Source organism: Stylophora pistillata, chromosome 12 (genome assembly GCF_964205215.1).
Source record: "Stylophora pistillata chromosome 12, jaStyPist1.2, whole genome shotgun sequence".
NCBI classification, from domain to species: Eukaryota; Metazoa; Cnidaria; class Anthozoa; order Scleractinia; family Pocilloporidae; genus Stylophora; species Stylophora pistillata.
The window spans coordinates 5,977,729-5,995,000 of NC_142530.1; the positions used below are offsets into that span (position 1 = coordinate 5,977,729).

The following is a 17,272-nucleotide window of genomic DNA, read 5'->3' on the forward strand; positions in this document are numbered from 1 at the left end:
GATAGATCATAACAACAGTTCGATATAAAGACATACGTACTGCATATAACGACAAACGTACTGCATATAACGACAAACGTACTGCATATAACGACAAACTTACTGCATATAACGACAAACGTACTACATATAACGACAAACGTACTGCATATAACAACAATCGCACTGCATATAACGACAAACGTACTGCATATAACGACAAACGTACTGCATATAAGGACAAACGTACTGCATATAACAACTAGCGCACTGCATATAACGACAATCGTACTGCATATAACGACAATCGTACTGCATATAACGACAATCGTACTGCATGTAACGATCATTGTACTGCATATAACGACAAAAGCATAGCTTATAATAAAGAAAATGGACATAAGACAGTCCTGGCGTTCCATAATAAATTAACAGTTCTTTACAAACGCGTCATTATGGAAAATTATAGCCAAATTTCGAATGTTAAGCTCGTTTTCTAAACGACATTCCCAAAAATTAACCGTCAACCATCAAATAACCCAAAATTTAACAGTCAACCGTCCAAAGGGCTTATTGTTAACCGTCAACCGTCAACGCGAACCCCCCTCCCATTGAGATCCTTTTAATTCGACCGTGTTACTATTCTTCATGTTGTTGAGGATCTCAATGGACTTAGCCGTCTACCATCAAATGGCCAAAATATTAACCCTCAACCCTCAAAAACGCAATATTTTTTACAGTTAACCGTCAAATGAGCAAGCCAATCAATCAAGCCAATTGTAGCCGTCATGTGTCTCAGATATCCTAAAAACTAAACGATTGCCTTGATAAGGGTCAAGTTCTGTTGCTCATAAATAAAAATTTTGACATTTCACTTAAATACATTTATGTAAGTCCTTTAACTTCTAGTCGTGATTAAAATTGACTAGCGACAGAACTGACTTCCGGTGTGGAAACACTTCCGGTGTCGTAAAACGTTCGTCATTTGTCAATAAAAGGTCATATAAATCAACAGTTCTTTGCAAACGCGTCATTATGAAAAATTATAGCCAAATTTCGCGTGCTAAGCTCGTTTTATAAACGACATTCCCAAAAATTAACCGTCAAGTATCAAATCACCCAAAATTTAACAGTCAACCGTCCAAAGGGCTTATTCTTAACCGCCAACCGTCAACGTAAACCCCACTCCCATTAAGACCCTTTTCATTTGACCGTATCACTATCGTTGATGTTGTTGATCATATATAGAAAGATGGTTTAATTAGTTAATTTAATAGAATGTGCAATAAAAATAAGATGAAAAAACATGAACTTGAATCAATTTCACTGAGTGTATTTACTTTAATCAAACATGCATAGTAATCTGTGAATACTTTTAAGTTTAAAAAAACTTCCCTAGCAATTGTATAGAGTGCATCGGGTGCAACTTCTTTTAAAAGTTAAACTATTTCAATTACTATGCGCATGTCACAGATAGGAAAGTGTGAAGGGTTGATGGGGAGAGGGGGCTCCCTTACAATTCACTTTACCTATTATTTACACCCCTCCATTTTTGCCTGTGTGGTGTGACGAGACTTCCTTCCCACTGGGATTACAACTCAGTAAACCCAGCTGCGGTGCAGTTCTTTTAAGAACCTTTAGATTCGATGTGTGATTCGAGATTATTTGAACTAAAGATTTACGAGTGAATTGCACTTTTAGATAAATACCATACCATTGGCTACGCTGAAAGGCACATTAAAGAATACTACCGCAAAGAAAGTCTGAGACACTATCAGAAACCTCTTGAAGGGACCAGTCTGCCCATATGAGGCTGCCGCACCATAAGCATTCATTGTTCTGTTGTAAACATTTTGCTTAAAGAATTTGACTCAAGAGAAGAGACAAGTGTGCACAGGCTTCGTAGTAGGAACCACGAGTTTCCTCCCAATTTGAATTGCACCCCAGCCTTTTCTATTTGCAGAAGCCATGTGAAAATAGAAAACCAACAATCCGAAATGATTTGCAACAGTCTTATGAGATCAGGCCTTTGATGGATCACTTAGTTATTACGAAACCGTCAAGTCACGTGCTGCATTTAATAAAATTAGTGCATTTTTATATGGTATTGAGGACGGATTTACTCCTAAACGGGAACCGTCATGTAAGTCAAGCAGCTTTAGCCAGATGAGTGCAAAAAAAGTGGAATTAATTCCTATCAGCACGAGCACGTGAACAGGTGGCTCACGATTCGCAGCTGTACCCTTCTAGATTTTATATACTCATTGTCTGTGAACATTTTTAGTGCGTATTTTTTCTCGGTTGAGTATTGCCGTAAAATGGTGTATAAGAGCTGGAGATTGTTCTTTGGTCGTTCTATTCTTCATTTCTTCTGGGTACCGTTCCATAAAAAAAGTTGATGAAAGGTGGTCAAGTTCGTAGGCAGGTATAGGCTTTCAATTCTATGGCTTTTAATCTTATTTGCAGCCACGTAGGGATGTCAGTGTTCATTTCAAAGAAACAAAGGATTTCAATTTGAAAATGCCGACTTTTGGAATGTAATTATTTGCACTAAAACGCTTTTAGCTCAAATGAATAGCCAGTTAGGACAATGCAAGCAAGGAACTTTTGATATAAGTAAAGAAAACTTTTTCTAGATCGTACTTTCCCTTTAACGCCATTGTATTATATCAGAAGAATGCATAATTTTTTCTAAGCATAAGCCTCCACTAGGTGTTGTTATAAAAAAAAAAAAACAACACTAATTTACCCGAAAAAAAGTATATCCTCCCAGTCCAAGTATGTATTATTTACGCGACAAAAAAGTTGACAGCAATGTCCATTATGAATAATTACTAATACATTTTACAATAAAGGGAGATCCGAAGCCTAATTCATAGCGCTCGTTGACAAAAAAAAAAAAAAGGAACAGAATTTCAAGACTGTATTTGATGGTCTTAGAAACCAGGCAAGTGAATTAAATACTTTTGGTTGCGTCATTGTGATATTTTTCTTGTTGCTGTTGTACTTCTATAGTAAGACGTGCTCTGAGAAAATGAAGAGATAATAAACTTATTGTATCACTAAGTATATTAGCTCTCGGTTAAAAACTGGATTATTGCATAATACAATTCAAGATTTTTTATTGGCTTAGCCACTATGGTATGAGCCGAGATACCATAATCTACAAATATGGTAAACGTACGCGTCAGCTTAAAATTAAAAGCGAGCCAAAAAAATTAATAATATTTAATAATTTAATTTAACGTTTTTAATAAACAAGTATTCTTCTCGTACTTGTTGGATATAAGATAATTATAGCCAACTCGGTGCTACGCACCTCGTTGGCTATCTATCATCTCATATCCAACGTTCGCTCGTGGAATAAGTGTTAACTATCAAACAAGATATCCAATGTGTAGTGCATAGAGAGAATATCAGAACACTGAGAAAAAAAACAAAATGTTCGCCGTAGTAGTGATCCTTACTAACAGTTTCCAATTTTTCGTAACCATGGACGGTCAAATCAGGATAAGTTTTAACATAAAAGTACTTTCTTCCGAGCCTATTCCATTACTGCTCATGCGCAGACAACGGTGAAAAAGGTGGCATTATACCACCTCTTACAAGCTAAGGCCTATTGCCCCGAGGAAATCATTTTTAGTTTTGCTAAGGCTGCCAGCAGACAAAACGTAATGTTTGTAAAGACAGATTCCCACCACTAAAAAGAAAATCCTTATTTTTTTGGAAACTCTTTACGTTATCCAACTTGCATCATTAACATAGTTGATAAAACTTCAAATTTTCCTGTCAAATATCCCCGTTCCCCCACCTATGCAGCACCGCAGTTTCTTAAAAAAAACTTACTCATTTTATACCTAGCATATAGTGTGCAACGTGTACATAAGACTAGGGGTAAATTGAAAATCACAAAGATTCCCTAATACAGCCAAATAATTTTATTTTCTCGAGCTTTCGAATTTAAAAAGTACTATACAGTACAAAGACAAGTGGGCTGTTGATTTTCCCGAAATTGGCATGCTACACGTAAAAAATAAAAAAGAATCCCTAACTCTAACTGGGGATTGTGTACCAAGATTACGATCTTAACCGCGTGCAAAGTCTTGAAGAAAGGTTGGAAGACCTGCAAAGCCTTTCCCTGAACCCTGTTCGCACAAACAAACAAACAAGCATTTGTTGAAGTATTGCATTCTATGGCTGATTTATTCCCAAACACAGGTGTTGGGATATCCTAACTCGTATGTTTGGATATAAAATATTTATATGTCGAGTCTAAAAACGAGCCTTGTTGCTATTTTTGTGAAGCTAATTGAATCACTTGCCGTTTATCGTTGCCATACAAAACGCTATTCTCGATGATACGGTAAACTACGTTACATTGTCAAGCAAAGCTAAGAGATATTACACGGCCATCAAAAGATCAATCCACCTCTGGAAAAAGACACAAAAGCATGTTTGGCAAAAACTAATTAATGTAACGTGAAAATATAGTGCCAACACGCTAGAAATATGATGCGCTAAAAGCTGGAAGGTAACGCTTTTAACTGATCTACGTATGCTAAACCGAGTTAACGTGACGACTTTTCGCAGGAAATGTTTCCTACTGATCACAGGATCGATCGACCCTTTGTTAACTGCCACGCAATGTTTCTTGCTTCTTCAAATTTGTAGACCCACATTGAATTTTCACCTCAGTGAACGGTAATCGTCTCAGGAGTTCAAAGATGGTGCTATATTATTATTAGTCATCCTTAGCATGTACTGCATTTTACTCAGTAGACTTTACACTGAAGTAAATTGACAATCGGAAATACCTTTGTTTCGTGAGCTAGCGAGAAATAAACAAACTTACTAGTATTGACATGTGTTTGAAACTAGTCGTGCTATAATCGGGTACGTGCTCTAAGGATTGTATTCGATTTTCCTGTTCACTTTATCCCGATAAAGTGTGCGCCTATTTTCCATGAAAAACACTGAGATTACTCTCTGAACCATATTTTTACTTACTACGCATACGCTGCATTTAACTGGGTTCTTTCGGTAACGAAGAAAAAGCTGGGAATTGCTAGGTTTCGCACTCTTGTTATAGATAGAACTTATGTCACAGTGTATGATTTTAAGTAAGTAACCTTTGAATGTGAAACTACTGATCTGTGGAAAATTCACGTAAGCGGGACTTTGAAAATTATGTTGAAATACTCCAAGATTAAAATAACTATCAAGTCAGCTATCAGATATGATAACAAGAGTGCGAAACCTAGCAATTCCCAGCTTTTTCTTCGTTACCGAAAGAACCCAGTTAAATGCAGCGCATGCGTAGTAAGTAAAAATATTGCGATTGAATGGAAATTGCTTTCTCGGAAATATGCCTATTTCTTGAGAACTACTCATTAGAATTTCACGAAATTTGGCACGAAAATACTTTGGGAAATAAGTAACTGAAGTATTGAAAAAAATTGATTTTAAAGAAAGAAAATTGTAGATAATCGACTGAACCTTCGACAAGGGATAATTAAAGATTTCTCTGTTACATTGTTAGCAAAATGGTGTTAACTTATGAGTATCGTCACAAGCTCGTTGGATGCAAATTATAACGAAAATCTAATGACTAGATTTTCCACAAAGAAACAAAACCGATTCTAATTGCCTGTTTATATCTATTTATGTCGCCATGGCAACGGTACGACTACGTCTCGTGTTTCTCCCTACACTTCTTTCGTGCTCTAGCCGCTTCCTGCGAGCTTTACTACAGAACAGAGCACAGTCAAGGCTTCTCTATTTATTAAACAAAACAAAATGAGGAATTACGATCAAGTATGAAAAAGTATCAAGTCGACTATCAGATATGATAACAAGAGAGCGGAATTGTCGCGTGTAATTGTCGAGTATGAAAAAGCATCTAGGCCCTGATTTTATGATAATATATGATATAATAAGAAGAGAGCTGAAATTTCGCGTGTAAGCTCATGCATTGAACGGATGTGGACCATGTTTATAGGGGAAGGAATTAATAGTCAGTAGAGTCAGTAGTTTATCCATTTAAATAAAGGCTGAGGTTTATCCATTTAGACTAGGCGAGCATATAATTCAAAAAGAGGTTATAAAAGGATTTGTGTTGTTGGTATCGAGTACTAGTTCATACGAATTGAAAAATATCCATATCGATCGTGTACAATCACGGCTTTAATGTGCAACGTATATCAAACTGTCTCTTATATCTTCTGTAAGGCTGTAACGCGATTTTTAGCAAACAAAACTTGGGTGAAAATCTGCAAAAGCCTGTTTTCTTTAAATTGTGAAAGTAAAAGAGAATACAAGGGGTTGCGTACTCTGTTACAATTAATACATTGCCAAAAAAAAAAAACATTTTTCAGATTTATTACCAGAGAGAATTACCTTTATGTCATTGCTGAAATATCGCTTAAAAGCTGATGAATTGATGTAAGCCGGCCAGGTTTAAAGGAAAGGTAATTTACAATCACCAGAGTCTGCAAAGCCAAGTTATCTATGCAAACTTGGTGAACGTATATAAACCCCTAGGAGGCTATGCATGCTAAGAAAGAAGAGGGTAAGGGTGAATCACTTTCGCCTCTCACTTTCTTAAAAGCCTGAAGGATTCAAGTCACTGAACGTATTTTAATTCGCTAACACTTGAATGCGTAATTCGATGTAAAATGGACGTAAAAATGATGTAAAATGATATAAATTGCTTTGTTTTGTTTTATTTGTTTGTTGGTGTGTGTGTGTGTGCGTGCGTGCGTGCGTGCTGTTGGTATGATAATCAAGTTCATTCAAAGCTTAACTTAGTGAATACCCATAAAAACTGTGTATTGCCTTAATTTTGTTACTTTTAACGCTTTGTTAAATGAAGATTTCTATCATTTATTACGACAAATAATTACCTTCTCGTCGCCTTCTTTCCTCTGAAATCAAAATAAAGTGAAGAATTACGATCGAGTATGAAAAAACATCAAGTCAACTATCAGATATGATAACGAGAGCTGAATTGTCTCGTGTAAGCTCATCGAACGGATGTAGACCATGTTTAAAAGGGAAGGAATTGATAATCATTTAAAGGGTTTCGTGTTTAACTCGTTAAACTGATATTGCGGTAATGAAAACTTTCACAACTCATTTACACAGATAGTTAACTTCCTCCTGAATGTTTGCTTTTTTGCTTTGTTTTGTTTTATTTGTTTGATAGTGTGTGTGTGTGTGTGTGTGCGTGCGTGCGTGCGTGCTTTTGGTAAGATAATCAAGTTCATTCAAAGCTTAACTTAGTGAATACCCATAAAAACTGTGTATTGCCTTAATTTTGTTACTTTTAACGCTTTGTTAAATAGAGATTTCTGTCATTTATTACGACAAATAATTACCTTCTCGTCGCCTTCTTTCCTCTGAAATCAAAATAAAATGAAGAATTACGATCGAGTATGAAAAAACATCAAGTCAACTATCAGATATGATCACGAGAGCTGAATTGTCTCGTGTAAGCTCATTGAACGGATGTAGACCATGTTTAAAAGGGAAGGAATTGATACTCATTTAAAGGGTTTCGTGTTTAACTCGATAAACTGATATTGCGGTAATGAAAACTTTCACAACTCATTTACGCAGATAGTTAACTTCCTCCTGAATGTTTGCTTTTCTGCTTTGTTTTGTTTTATTTGTTTGATAGTGTGTGTGTGTGTGTGTGTGTGTGTGTGTGTGTATGTGTGTATGTGTGTGTGTGTGTGTGTGTGTGTGTGTGTGTGCGTGCGTGCGTGCTTCTGGTATGATAATCAAGTTCATTCACAGCTTAACTTAGTGAATACCCATAAAAACTGTGTATTGCCTTAATTTTGTTACTTTTAACGCTTTGTTAAATAGAGATTTCTATCATTTATTACGACAAATAATTACCTTCTCGTCGCCTTCTTTCCTCTGAAATCAAAATAAAATGAAGAATTACGATCGAGTATGAAAAAACATCAAGTCATCTATCAGATATGATCACGAGAGCTGAATTGTCTCGTGTAAGCTCATTGAACGGATGTAGACCATGTTTAAAAGGGAAGGAATTGATACTCATTTAAAGGGTTTCGTGTTTAACTCGTTAAACTGATATTGCGGTAATGAAAACTTTCACAATTCATTTACACAGATAGTTAACTTCCTCCTGAATGTTTGCTTTTTTGCTTTGTTTTGTTTTATTTGTTTGATAGTGTGTGTGTGTGTGTGTGTGTGTGTGTGTGTGTGTGTGTGTGTGTGTGTGTGTGTGTATGTGTGTGTGTGTGTGTGCGTGCTTGCGTGCTTCTGGTATGATAATCAAGTTCATTCAAAGCTTAACTTAGTGAATACCCATAAAAACTGTGTATTGCCTTAATTTTGTTATTTTTAACGCTTTGTTAATGGAGATTTCTATCATTTATTACGACAAATAATTACCTTCTCGTCGCCTTCTTTCCTCTGAAATCAAAATAAAATGAAGAATTACGATCGAGTATGAAAAAACATCAAGTCAACTATCAGATATGATCACGAGAGCTGAATTGTCTCGTGTAAGCTCATTGAACGGATGTAGACCATGTTTAAAAGGGAAGGAATTGATACTCATTTAAAGGGTTTCGTGTTTAACTCGTTAAACTGATATTGCGGTAATGAAAACTTTCACAATTCATTTACACAGATAGTTAACTTCCTCCTGAATGTTTGCTTTTTTGCTTTGTTTTGTTTTATTTGTTTGATAGTGTGTGTGTATGTGTGTGTGTGTGTGTGCGTGCGTGCGTGCTTTTGGTATGATAATCAATTTCATTCAAAGTTTAACTTAGTGAATACCCATAAAAACTGTGTAGAGCCTTAATTTTGTTACTTTAAACGCTTTGTTAAATGAAGATTTCTATGATTTATTACTACAAATAATTACCTCCTCGTCGCCTTTTTTCCTCTGAAAACAAAATAAAATTAAGAATTACGATCGAGTATGTAAAAACATCAAGTCAACTATCAGATATGATCACGAGAGCTGAATTGTCTCGTGTAAGCTCATTGAACGGATGTAGACCATGTTTAAAAGGGAAGGAATTGATACTCATTTAAAGGGTTTCGTGTGTAACTCGTTAAACTGACGTTGTGGCAATGAAAACTTTCACCATTCATTTACACAGATAGTTACCTTCCTCCTGTTTGTTTGCTTTTTTGCTTTGTTTTGTTTTATTTGTTTGTTGATGTGTGTGTGTGTGTGTGCGCGTGCGTGCGTGCTTTTGGTATGATAATCAAGTTCATTCAAAACTTAACTTAGCGAATACCCATAAAAACTGTGTATAGCCTTAATTTTGTTACTTTTAACGCTTTGTTAAATGAAGATTTCTATGATTTGTTACCACAAATAATTACCTTCTTCTCTATAGTGTATGCCGGGATATATGAAAGACTATGATAGGTTAGGAGCGAGAAGAGAGTATGGAGTCGAAGAGTTATGGACCGCGGTGTAATCCGGTATTGACCACTTTCAAAAATGGCCGCCGGATTAATATTCTTTTGTTTAAATTTAAATTAGCCTTTCTGGCCTCGCTTGAGATAATGTCTTCTTTTAAATTTTGTACTGGAGAACGAGGCCAGAAAGACTAATTTAAATTTCAACAAAAGAATATTAATCCGGCAGCCATTTATGAAAGTGGTCTATAATCCGTTGTTTAAATACGCACATTAAAATTCTACAACTGGCGACGACGATAAAAAGGAAATTTTCAGATATATGCAGAGAAAATATGATCGTGAACATCGAATTTGGAAACATACACCCTTTCGATTGCACAGGGCATCCGACAAGCGTGGGACCTCGTTGGAGACGATGGAAACGCTCTTTTGAGTTTTTTTCTCGAGGCCAAGGGTATCACAAAAGATGCACAAAAACTAGCCTTACTTTTGCATTGCGCTGGACAGGATGTTCAGGACATTTTTGTTACGCTAAGGGACCCTGGACTAACCCCAGAAGAAGAAACGCAGTATGCGAAAGCTATGAGACTACTGCACGCACATTTTTTGCCAAAAGTTACATCCATTTGAGCGACATTAGTTCTGTCAGGCAAAACAGGAAGAGTCCGAGACAACACACCGGTTTGTGACCAGATTTTTCCAGCTTAGCGAGAATTGCACCTTCGGAACATCCAAGGAAGAACAAATCCGCGATCAGTTAATCGATAAATGTCGGTTACATGATCTTCGCAAGAAACTATTCGCTGTCAATGGTAAACTCACACTTGAGAAGGCTAGAGACGTTGCTAGATCCATGGAAGCTGCCGAAATTCAGACACGGTCGATTGAAAGCAATTCACGGAGCGGGACTGTAAATTCCTCATCCTCGGAGACCCAGGGGCTTTGATTCGATTTCAAGTTAAGGGCAGAAGAGCCCCTGGCGACATTGTCTTACAAGACTAGTTCCAAACGGTCGAAGTCGTTCTGGCATCTGATTGGTGCCAGAAAATCTTTGTGTTTTTCTGCCCAATCAGAGTAAAGCGTCCTTTGGAGTCCTTTCGTGTGTTTTAACACTCATATGTTCAATAAGCTCTGTTGCTCGCTTTGTTTGTTTGGGCCGTGCGACGAAGCTTTGCCCGAGGTGAAAAGTTTCAGTCTCAGCACACAATACTAGAGAAATCGATCAGATTGTCCGCGAAATCTTACCAGAAATTATACTGAATACTTTCGAAAGGTATCACAAGAGAACGAGTTTAAAAGTTTGCGAGGTTCGTTCAAAACATGATGGTTGCAAGCATTGATATGTCGCTTTAAACTTTAGATGAGATGTAAGCCTAAATCTTTCAAGATTTTTTGTATAGTTTGCTCTAACTGAAACTTTTCCAATCCCGCGAAGCTATTTCGTCGCACGGGCCACGCAGGTATGTCTAGCAACTGGCGCTTACGCAACTTTTTGTGCACGCCCGGCCAAAATCTAACCTAATCTTCGCTTGAAAAAAAAGAAAAGCTAAACGTGGAAACTTTGTTTATTAGATGTGGGTAAATAACCCTGTACTAAGCTGACATTTACAATAAAGCAAGCCCGCCCTTTCCATGCAATATTTCTTGGTCTTTGGTTTTGTTTTCTTCAATGAAAGCAGCATCGATTCCCAATGATAAAAGGTATTTAACTTGGTCTTCAACAATCGACAAAAGAGGTGAAATGAAAATGACCAAGGGACTAGAAGAGAATCGGTGGCCTTTCGAGCTCAAGAATTTGAACATTCAACCTAGCAGTTGAAAGATTAAACTTCTTCAAACCCCTTCGGTAACTGTCCGAAAACATATCTCCTTTCCACGATGTTCTCGATGATTAGTCTTTGTTCAGATTTTAATTAGCTAACCGGAACCACAGCTAAGCTTTCTTTAAGCGCTTGCTGGAGGTCGTCCACGTACTTTCCGTTCTCTGCAACTTTCGCCATATTGTAAAGACTTAACTACAAAGCAACGATTAGAATTTGGCGCCTACAGAACGCTACGTAAGTGTAAGCGCCAGTTGCTTGGCATACCTGCGTGGCCCGTGCGACGAAATAACTTCACGGGATTGGAAAAGTTTCAGTCACAACAAATTGTACAAAAAATCTAAAAAGATTTAAGCTTACATCTCATCTAACGTTTAAAGCGACAGATCAATGCCTGCAACCATTATGTTTTATACGAACCTCGCAAACTTTAAACACGTTCTCTTGTGATACCTGCGAAAGCATTCAGTATAATTTCCGGTAAGATTCCGCGGACAATCTGATCGATTTCTCTTGTATTGTGTGCTGAGACTGAAACTTTTCACCTCGGGCAAAGCTTCGTCGCACGGCCCAAACAAACATAGCGAGCAACAGAACTTGTTGTATATGTGCGTGCTAAAATACACGAAAAGACACTTCACCCTGATTGGGCAGAAAAACACAAAGATTTTCTGGCACCAATCAGATGCCAGAACGACTGCGACCATTTGGAACTAGTCTTGTAAGACAATGTCCCCAGGGGCTCTTCTGCCCTTAACTTGAAATCGACTCCCAGCCCCTGGGTCTCCGAAGATGTAAATTCCTTAGAGCGGGGACAGTTTGATTCGCCTAAACGTGGAGGAAGACATTGTCATCGGTGTGGACTCGAGGGAAATTTTGCAGAGGATCCGGAGTTTAAGGCAAGCTACTTGTATGAAATGTTAAAAAGTGGGGCATTTTGGAAAAGTTTGCAAAACGAAAGAAGATACTAACAGACACAGGAAAGGAAATATACGCCAAGTCACCAAAGATGATGATTTCGCCTTCACCTTACAGTCCAATGGGAGAGACATTCCCACCGTAGACATTGAGCTAGGTGTTCGACTGGTAGGGAAGGAAAGGGAATTTACAATCAGCAGAGTCTGCAAAGCCAAGTTATCTATGCAAACTTGGTAAGCGTATATAAACCACTAGGAGGCTATGTATGCTAAGAAAGAGGAGGGTAAAGGTGAGTCACTTTCGCCTCTCACTTTTTTAAAAGCCTAAGGGATTGAAGTCACTGAACGTATTTTAATTCGCTAACACTCGAATGCGTAATTTCATATAAAATGGACTTTGAAACCAAAGTTTAATTAGTTCAACATTATAATAAAAAATTTGTAGAGAAAATAGATACACCTTTTAAAAGTCAACAGAGTCCCTTGTGGATTTCAAATTCCTGAGCGCATGTCACACATAGGAAAGATACTCATAAAAGAATATTGGTTACGCATAAGGACGATATGCAAACAATAGGTACAGTAAGGGGGTGGTTAGTGGGTTGAGTCACTTATACCGTGCATATCACATCTTCCGTTCTCATAAGTCACTAAGCGCAGTTTATTTCGGCTATATCTATTGCACAAAAAACTGGTGTTTCACAAGAAATTTTGCATAGTCTACAATGATAGAGTTGCAGATGGAATAGTTGCTAGAAGTAACTAGAGTGATTAGTAAGTAAGCCTAAAATATACGCTCCACATGGGATTTCAGCTGAATAAGAATTTAATTTATGTTATTTCACTCATCAGCTAAGCCTCTGACCATTCTCAAGACCGGGGACACAGTTTTCTCCCAAACGGACCGATCTGGATCCGTAAATAACCCGTTTTGTTTAGATTTGTATTAATTATTAGTATAATTTCAGAGCTGAGCTAAGAGTTTTCAGCAATCTGATTGGTCGAGTGGTTCCTTATATGACGCTATATAAACCACTCCACGCGGTTTATATAAAATGTTAAAATAGAATGTTACTAAATGTTACTAAAATGTTATGATTTTAGAAATTCCCCTGTTTTTCAGCTCTGAAATTATGCTAAAACAATTATTCGCCTCAGGTTCGGTGAATATAGTCGAATAGTCCCCTCGACTTCGTCTCGGGAATTATTCGACGATATTCACCTCGCCTTCGGCGAATAATTGTTAAATATTTCTGATGCTGTCACGCAACATACCCTGCAGGTGATAAAGAAGTACTCTATTTGCAGGCAATAAAACAAGGAAATCTCGCTGGGAGATTTCACAATGGGCTGTACTGGACATCATATCAGTAAAGGTGCAATTATCGACAGCGCAAGCCCCAAACATGCCTTACCGTAAGGATTTCATTTCGGTCAAGAAAAACAATGAAATTTAAGCAATCGAACGCTCCCAAACAATTTTTACTTCTAGTGATAAAATGAATATTCCAGCAACAGCAATTGCCAAAAATTCTCCGGGACATCCATCAGGACATTATATGATTAGATCCTGGCTTAGTCGGCGGCGTTACATACCTCGTGTGAGCCGCACAAAAAAAAAAAAAAACAAGATAACATAACCCACACGTTATAAATGTTTGTAACGAGAGATTTTGCGTCCATTGGTTCCTTACTTCCCGTACACCAATTTTCAAACGAAGAATTACCGAAACGATTTGTATCTTACGAGTTTTTTACACTCGTCAGAGATGAGCTCGGAAGCCTTTGAGATTTTGACCGCCAAGCGCAGGACTGGAGCCGTATGAGAAAGACATCGGAAATTATCAAGATGTTAGAGACCTCTAATCCGTAAGTTAGAAAGTAGCTATTCAATTAAAATAAAACTTTTTTTTTTCTACCTGCCCTTTTCCCCTTGCTCTTCCGAAGGCGTTTTACTTTGCCATTCACTTTACTTCTAGTCCAGGCGTTTATTTGCCGTTAAACCACCCCGGTCAGTGTCTTACTAAGGTATTTGATGGAGAATAATAGATGGGCACGCTTAGATATGGAATTTCGCAGAGTGAGTGGGCGATAAGACTCCAGATAAGGTTTTCTTCTGCCCTTAGGAAATTTTGAACGTCTCTTTCTGTGAGCGTTACGAATTTTGTCAGTGTTTAAGCAATAACGAAATTTCGACAAGCGACCTAGGCATTAATCAGAACGTTTAGATGCTTCTCCATTCCTGGTCTTCATCTGTCAACGTGTCAGAGTGGCGCGAAAGGTGAGTGACGTGTCAGCAGCTGATTGGCGTTATCAAACACACGAAAAAAATACCGTTATTTTACACGTGCACTGTTGCTGCTTTTCTCAGGGCAGGAAATCTTTGTAAAACACCCCAGTTGATATAATAACATTTTTCATCACTTGACAAAAATAATTTAAAGTTTTGACCAGAATGTCCGCCTGAAGTTCTCCCATGTATAAAAACGTTTGTTACTTACCATCATCAGAGTCATTAGAATTAGACTTGCTTGCCTCAGTCTCCATATTCTGCTAAATATCTTGAGCCCTAAAATCAGGAATTGGGCAAAACTTGAAGGATAAAATGATGATTGTAAGAGCTATAAATACTGAGAGACGCGATTGGCTGTTCTTTGTGAAAAGAGCATCAAATTATGGCAAACATATTGCTTGACTGGAGTCAACTAATGTTACATAACTAAACCAATCTGATCATCTAGGCCCAGTCATATAAAAAGCGGATGACGATATCCAACGGATGAATCGCTATCCAGCGGATAAGTGATAGCAAAACGTATGGCCGGAAGTTATCCATGCACCGAGGGTGTTTTATCCAGTGGATAGTGTTATGCAACCTTCGCACAATCGGGGCCACACCTAGACAACTAGAACACAATTTTTACACTATTTTCCCCATCAACAATATTGTATCATTTTCGGCGTAGATTTATCTGGAGCTCAATTAAGGCTGGAGCTGTATCCCTAGCAGTCTAACGCTATATGTAAGAATAACTTCTATTGGTATAATTACTCCGGTGATAAAATAGAGATGTGCGCTCTGTAATATATTCATGTGGTGCTTTGCTACCTAAATATGTATTCTAAATGTTATTTTGTACTTATCCACTTGATAATGGTGACAATGAGAAAATACAAAGAGGCTTTTAAAAAGAACGCCATCTCATGTCTAATAAATGCACTCAGTGTAAGATACGATCATTTGACAGGAATCACGATACTTCCTAAACTTGTTAATTCTTCCACAAAAGAATGGGGAAAAAAAGAGATATATCGACTGTCACGCATCGAATACACAATTGAAACAAAGAGATTGACAGTTTCCCCGGGGCGATATCATTGAAGCGTCCATCCTTCAATCGATAAACAAACGTTCTTATTGTATTCAAATTATGAATTATTTTATTTGTACTGCAACTTAAAGGATCCCTTCCAACCACAATACATTGCGCGCGCGATATGTGAAATCCGCCATTTTCTCGGCCATCCGGTATTGGACAAGTCGTGAAGTGGAAAGAAATCCTCGTTCATCCGAGTACATTTGCCTCACTGAGGTCTTGAATTTCCTCAATCGCGTTCCAAATTTATTGTTCTTTCTATTTGACTAGTTATTTCTTAATTATTTTTTCTGTTTGGGCGCGCAGGGTATTGTGGTTGGAAGGGATCCTTTAATAACGAAGACCAGTTCCGATCATTCAGCTCTAAGAAACGCAATCTCTCGACGGAAACATTTTGTCAACTTAAATTTCTTTAACAACTGCCTACCAGGAATTGTGCAAAATTTGATAACTGAAATGATGCAATGAAAAGCGTACGTCCCGGGAAAAAACCCCTAATTACACATTAGCTTATGTGATATACATGAAACAAGAGGTTATGATCTCTTCGCATGAAAACGTCACTGAAAAGCTGTCTTAAAATGAAATTCTACCCTACCCTTTTAACTCTCTAAAGGTATAGCGATGAAAGAAAAAAACGGGATAAATGCCCTGAATTATTGAGTTGTTCATTCGCCTGTGATATACTAGCAAAACCTGAACACTTCCATGTTCATTTCTCGTCTCTGCGGCTGAATAATTATTTTCTTCCTATCGTGTGCATGATTGGTGCTTAAAGTGCACCTAAACCCAAATTTTTTTTTTCGCCATTCCTCTTTAAACTCGGTCGTGAGGCAAGATGGCGGCCGATTTTCCATATTTTGACTGGGCACAGAAAATTGAAGATTTGAGCAAATAAAAAAAATTTTGCATAGAAATACTCCAAAAAATACGCTTATTTCGTTAAGAAAAAAGAAAATTGGGGTTTAGGTGCGCTTTAACTTGCACCGTGCACTGAAAACTATAAATGCTAAAATCAAAACACTCTTCATAATGCAAGAACATCCCATGTTCGTATATGTAATATACAGTGTGCAAGCTGTTATGGAGAGCGCCCATATTTTTCTAGAGTGCGTTGCGTTACGTAATTATTAAAAATAGAACGAAGAAGTTTCTAGAACATTTAGTCATGATGACTAAGCGAGAACTTTAAGGAGAACCTTCTAGAACCGTGACTCAGCATATTTTTGTTATGATGTAATCATAGTGTAATGTTTCTAAAAATAGCAATATTACAGATCTCTAGAACATTCTAGAACTTTTCTGAAAGATATATAAGGAGTCACGCTAGCTTAAAGAAGAAGGCCTTTTAGTGAGCTATAACTGCTGTTGCGAAGAGCCCAGAGGAGCGAGAGCCGGACAGAGTTGTTTACTGGAATTGAAAGCCGTGTGGAAGGCTACGTGAGAGAAAGAATTACGGACGTCGACATTTTGTTAAAGATTTTCAAGAGAACTGTGAGTTGTGCGGTAGTACACTGAGATTTAAGTGATATTATTTGTAAAAGGCTCTAAGTTATAAGGATACTGATTGTATTAGTATTTATATCGCTCCGTAGCTAAGTGAAAAAGATAGTTATTGTACTGGTTGTCGATATCGCTTCGTAGTTATTACGTCAGTCAATAAAGTAGTTGAGTTGTACGAGTTATATCTTTCTGGCGGTTTGGAAAATACCGTAACAAAGCTAAAACGGCGGACAGTTGTGTTGTGCGATTCAGACTCTAT

The 17,272-nt window shown here is 37.5% G+C and overlaps 1 protein-coding gene across 1 annotated transcript in view; it reads right to left on the minus strand.

The window, feature by feature from the left end:
• The window catches only part of LOC148718519 (uncharacterized), a 677,830-nt gene that overhangs the window by 654,588 nt on the left and 5,970 nt on the right, over nt 1-17,272 (minus strand). The window contains exons 2-6 of the mRNA XM_088740223.1: nt 14,635-14,702; nt 8,885-8,905; nt 8,407-8,427; nt 7,882-7,902; nt 7,356-7,376 (exon numbers count right to left, since the gene is read on the minus strand). Coding sequence (XP_088596349.1) covers nt 7,356-7,376; nt 7,882-7,902; nt 8,407-8,427; nt 8,885-8,905; nt 14,635-14,680 — 130 coding nt within the window. The 5' untranslated portion in view covers nt 14,681-14,702. The remainder of the gene's footprint in view (nt 1-7,355; nt 7,377-7,881; nt 7,903-8,406; nt 8,428-8,884; nt 8,906-14,634; nt 14,703-17,272) is intronic.